The sequence below is a fragment of the Diospyros lotus genome, chromosome 6 (assembly GCF_014633365.1).
Source record: "Diospyros lotus cultivar Yz01 chromosome 6, ASM1463336v1, whole genome shotgun sequence".
In the NCBI taxonomy this organism is placed as follows: domain Eukaryota; kingdom Viridiplantae; phylum Streptophyta; class Magnoliopsida; order Ericales; family Ebenaceae; genus Diospyros; species Diospyros lotus.
The window spans coordinates 25566884-25571605 of NC_068343.1; the positions used below are offsets into that span (position 1 = coordinate 25566884).

Below are 4722 nucleotides of genomic sequence, written 5' to 3' on the forward strand. Positions count from 1 at the left end.
ATTTGGTCTGATGCAGTGCATTTGTACTTGCCACTTCAATCACATTTTTTAATCTCACTTATGGATCTTAGAGGTATTCTTCTTTTAAATAATGTCAGTGTCTTATATGATATGTGCATTTAATATATATTGTGAATCATTTATATCCAACACCTATATCATAAAATTCATGAACATTAATTAGATTACATATTATTATTAAGTATTTGAAAAGTTGGATAAGCAAAAATGCATACATATACAGAGAAAGACATATATTACAATAAAGCATGGTTTCTATAGGCAAGTACATCAGAAACGAAAATACCAATAAAAAGGGGCAAGCATAAGGTAAGACTAACATGACAAAATAAGGGATAGTTTTATGTAGAAAAATAAGAATGACAATCCATTTTGTTTTTTCTTCTTCAGCATACTCTGATAGTTTCTCAATTTGTTGGGTTTGAGAAGGTCAAACGGAGAACTCGAATGAAGATCCGAACATGCAGTATTGCATAAATGATGACTGGAATACTTCCTATCATAAGTAGTGGTATAGAGATCCACACAAAGCGCAAGCGCAACATTATGACTAAGGCAATACCGAAAGCTACCAACATCGTTGCAATGGATAGGAAGAGAGTGAAAAGGCCGAACATCAAAGCCAGCGGCAACTTGATTAGGAAATCTTCTTCTCTGAAAAGCGATGTATGAATGCCCAAGAATATCATAGCTGAAGTGCAAGAAAAGAACATTGAGAATGCATCTGAAATTATGTAAGCAGTTACGTATTTTGATTGCAAGTTCGTACAAATGCCGGCATCCTCTTTATTGCTGCCTGGAGATGCGGATGCTGCAGCAAACATTATAGTCACAATTAGGGTTGCCACTACTGAACAAGATGTTGCTACATCCTTCAACCAGCGTCGTGCTTCATTCTTAAGCTTCTTGTGTTCCTCTCCAAATAAATCTTTTGGAGTTTTGTCATTTTTGTTTAATATTCCTTTGCACATAGGTACCTTCTTCTTCATTTCCTGCAAATACATTACAAATACATCACATTTTTCTCTGGCTTATAGAAACAATAATTTGTAAAAACAAAGCTCTCTATATCTATCCCTGTAATCAACACAATTTTTGTTTTCATTCATGTTTTAGTAAGAAGAAGAAAACAAGTTAAAAATAAATAAAATAAAGGAAATAATATCTGGGCTACGAGAATAATAATATAATAAGATAGGTAAAAACAATATCTATCTATTTGTTACCATAAAAGGAAATAAAACAAAAAAAAATCAATTTTCTGCTTGTTTACTTTGTGAGGTTTCTTTGTTTTTGCACAATATTTTGACGTCATGTTTAAAACTCACAAAATTATAAATACTTCAAGAAATTAATTATACTTCTTCATATATAAAATTATCAACTATTTTTTAAAAATTAAAAATATTTCTAACTTCTGAAAATTATAAACACTTTTAGTTAGTAAGAGTGTTTATTTTATAAAAAATACACATACTTTTTATGCATAACAAAAATGTTGATAATTTTTTAAACTTGATTGATAATTTATGAAAATATATTTACAATATTGTGAGTGACAAAACATTATGTATAATTACCATTGCCGTTTTCTTTTTGGTTTCAAAATTTCTGTCTTTATCCTTACTAAGAAAAAATAATGAAAAAAAAAAAAAAAAAAGCTACAAAGAGCTAATTTAAAATTAAGTACCATAAATCGTTGTAGCTCTATCTGCATCTGTAGAGCTGGACCAAGAAATTGGGTAAAATGGGACGGTGATAACTTTGCAGCTTGATGGAGGAGGGTGTTACCATCGCGATCGGGAATTAAGGATGCTAAATGTCCCGTTTCAGGTCTTTTACATGCAAATCTATAGATCTTCTCAGGGCCTTTTGAAATTGCGTGAGCAACAAGTGTTAATCCATCAATCTCAAACCACAGCACATCAGGGCACTCTTCAGTAACTACTTCGACAAAATCCACATTCCCTTGTAAAATAGCCATCAGCATTGGCCTCGCCAAGACTATTGGTTTAGCATGATACATATTTGAACGAAATAATTTCTTAGATATTTCACGCAACAAGGCACATCCTCCTTCGCCATTGTACATGAGCTTATTCCCGCACACCAATGGGGCTGTCATTTAAACAAAAGAGACAACAACCTTTGATATTAATTAATGCCTTTTAAACTCACTCTAAATTATCATTTTAGTGTGAAGTAGCGGTTAAAGATCAATAATGGTTTTAATATCAATATTTGCAGGACTAACTAATTTTATGAAAAACTCACAAAAAGTAAATAACTAGCTAGTTTTAGACTTGTTGCCTAGTAAGGTAGCGTTTGTTAAAATGAGCAAAATAAGGAAGTATTAATATAAGTTCAGAATGATTTTTGGACTAAGATATGAAATGGTTAAGATAAAGTTGGAAAGCATTTTAAGATTTTTATCAAACTATTTGTTAAATTCTTTGAAATGCATTAAATGACACATACGTCATTTTTTTCTTATATATAGGGAACAAAATATGCTTTTCTTAAAGGGAGAGAGATATGCATATCTTGAAAAATCAAGATAAGAGATCATTAATGATTTTTTCAAGAATGGTTAGATAAGCTTAACAAATATGTTAAAAAAGACAAAAGTATGAGATGCATACTTTTTCACCTCATATCTTAATTAACAAACGCAAAAGTATAGGAATTAAATTTGGAATAGTATAATTACGTGGTTGAAGACCTGCACAATAGCACAGAAAGGCCAAGCCTCAATCACTAATAACCAATTAAAATGTTCACTTAATTCCAAAATTTGTAGAGAAGAGTATAGCTCACCTGAGGAGAGTTTGTCGTATACCCAAGCCAAGAATCGATTTCTTTTTTCTTTTGCTAAATCTGCAAGTGCTAGTGGATATAGGGTTGTACCTTTCTCCTTCTTTATTTCTTCAATGCATTGATCTGGACGTAGCTTGAAAACATCCAAAGCAATATCTATGTAATATGATTGGCAAAAGGATTACCATTTACATGTATAACATCGGGTAGAAGTTTGCTGGAGAATAAGAAAAACTTATTATATAGGTTTGGCATTATTCTTTGCTAATTTAAATCATGTATCCCATCACAAACAAAAATATATAATTTAATTATCTAGATACTATTACACTATCAAATAATTTATTATGACAAAATAACTAATCATGTATGTATATATTGGGATCTGAGTTGGAGGCTGTTAAATTTTGGTATTGAGCTATGCCAGCCATAGTTTGGCTCTTCAGAGCTTTAGCCTAATCTAAACTTGGTGTATGCCTTTTCAGTTGGAAATGACATTGCTGATGCCTTGGATGAGTAGTCTTCTTTTGCATGTCAATTAGGTCATCTTCTAGTTTATAGGTTTGTAGTGTGTTTGTGTCATGAGGTGTTATGTGGTGCTTGTGCCCTTGTGGGTATTGTGTTTAAGGCTTGGGGTCATTAATTTCTTTAGTTAGCCCGTCAGTAGACTCTTTGGATCCTACCCGAGCTTCTTGTCTCAATGCATGGCCTCCCTTGGGGGTATACTTTTTTATGTGGAGTTTTGGTGCCTGATTCCAACTGAAAAAAAGGAAAAAAAAAAAAAAACAAACGAGAAAGAAAATTGTGGTTTCGGTTCGTACCATAGATTTCAGCCGCAATGCATGCTTTGAAAAGCATAAACCAATTATGCTTGCTTGAATATCCATAGTAAGTTGCTTTATCATCAGTTTTCAGATCTTCTCTCTTGAGCTTGAAGTTGTAGTTTTGCTCATAACCATGGAGTTCAGTGTTCATGGAGACTCCAAGGACCTTGAAATTATCTTGATACAACTGATCATAATTAATTGGATGTTTCTCATTAGCCTGGTTGCTCTCTTCCCTTAGATCTGGAACTTTTTGAACGTTATTAATATTGCCTGTACTCAACCTTTGATCTTCTCTCACGCTTACAAAAAGGTTAAACAGACTCCATGGAAAAAGATAATGAACAATGTCCCGGTGGCCGTAGAGAGCAGCCACAACAACAGGTAGGTATCCTTGAGAATTCCGTACGTCCACTAAGTCATCGTTTTTGTCCACTAACTTCTCGACAATACGCAGCTTCCCTCCTGCAGCAGCGAGAGTAAGCGCCGTTTCACCATAATCGTTTCTTTTTTTCAGCAATGTTGGATCTATATCCTGATCCAACAACGCTGAAACAATCTCTTCATGTCCAGCTACCACGGCCACTTGGACAGCATTTCCCTCGACCATTGTAAATCTATAGTTCAGCAGTGTCTTGTTATTATTCAGCATCTTCTTCACCTCATCCAACTTTCCACTTCGCACCGCATCGTAGAAGTTTCTATCAAATTCTAAACTCAAAAGCAGAGGCATTAGGAAAATAAATAGAGAATAGAAAATTAAACGAATTAAGAATCCATTAATTAATTAATTTTGGGCTTTCTTTGGGGCTCAAGTGCATATGTTTTTGGATTGTTTTGTGTTGTAGCTCTTTGGGTTTCTATTGGGCTTTTGCTCGGCTGTGGGCTCCCTTTCTATTAATTAATACATTTCTCACTTGTGCTAAAAAAATAATATCGGCTTAATTAATTCAATTGCATGTGTGTTTTTATTATTTTTATATATTATTAAGGCTAGATGTCCGACTGATGATGCAGTTGGTAATCCTATTTGGGATTTATATTTAGTTGTCCTCGGTGG

The 4722-nt window shown here is 33.4% G+C and overlaps 1 protein-coding gene across 1 annotated transcript; it reads right to left on the reverse strand.

Moving 5' to 3' along the window:
- Positions 1 to 428: 428 nt before the first annotated feature.
- On the reverse strand, positions 429 to 4395 carry LOC127804422 (uncharacterized). The gene is made up of 4 exons (XM_052341283.1): positions 3660 to 4395; positions 2929 to 2994; positions 1712 to 2139; positions 429 to 1013 (listed from the first exon to the last, which is right to left on the reverse strand). The coding sequence occupies exons 1-4, from the start codon at positions 4393 to 4395 to the stop codon at positions 429 to 431; spliced, it is 1815 nt and encodes a 604-aa protein (XP_052197243.1).
- Between the last annotated feature and the right edge of the window lie 327 nt (positions 4396 to 4722).

Bases quoted from the DNA above. Each gene is read 5' to 3' on its own strand.
- LOC127804422 (XM_052341283.1), bottom strand. From the start codon at position 4,395: ATGCCTCTGCTTTTGAGTTTAGAATTTGATAGAAACTTCTACGATGCG. The intron at 2,995-3,659 runs GTACGAACCGAA...CATATTACATAG, and splicing joins CATTGCGGCTGAAATCTATG to ATATTGCTTTGGATGTTTTC. The intron at 1,014-1,711 runs GTACTTAATTTT...ATGTATTTGCAG, and splicing joins TAGAGCTACAACGATTTATG to GAAATGAAGAAGAAGGTACC.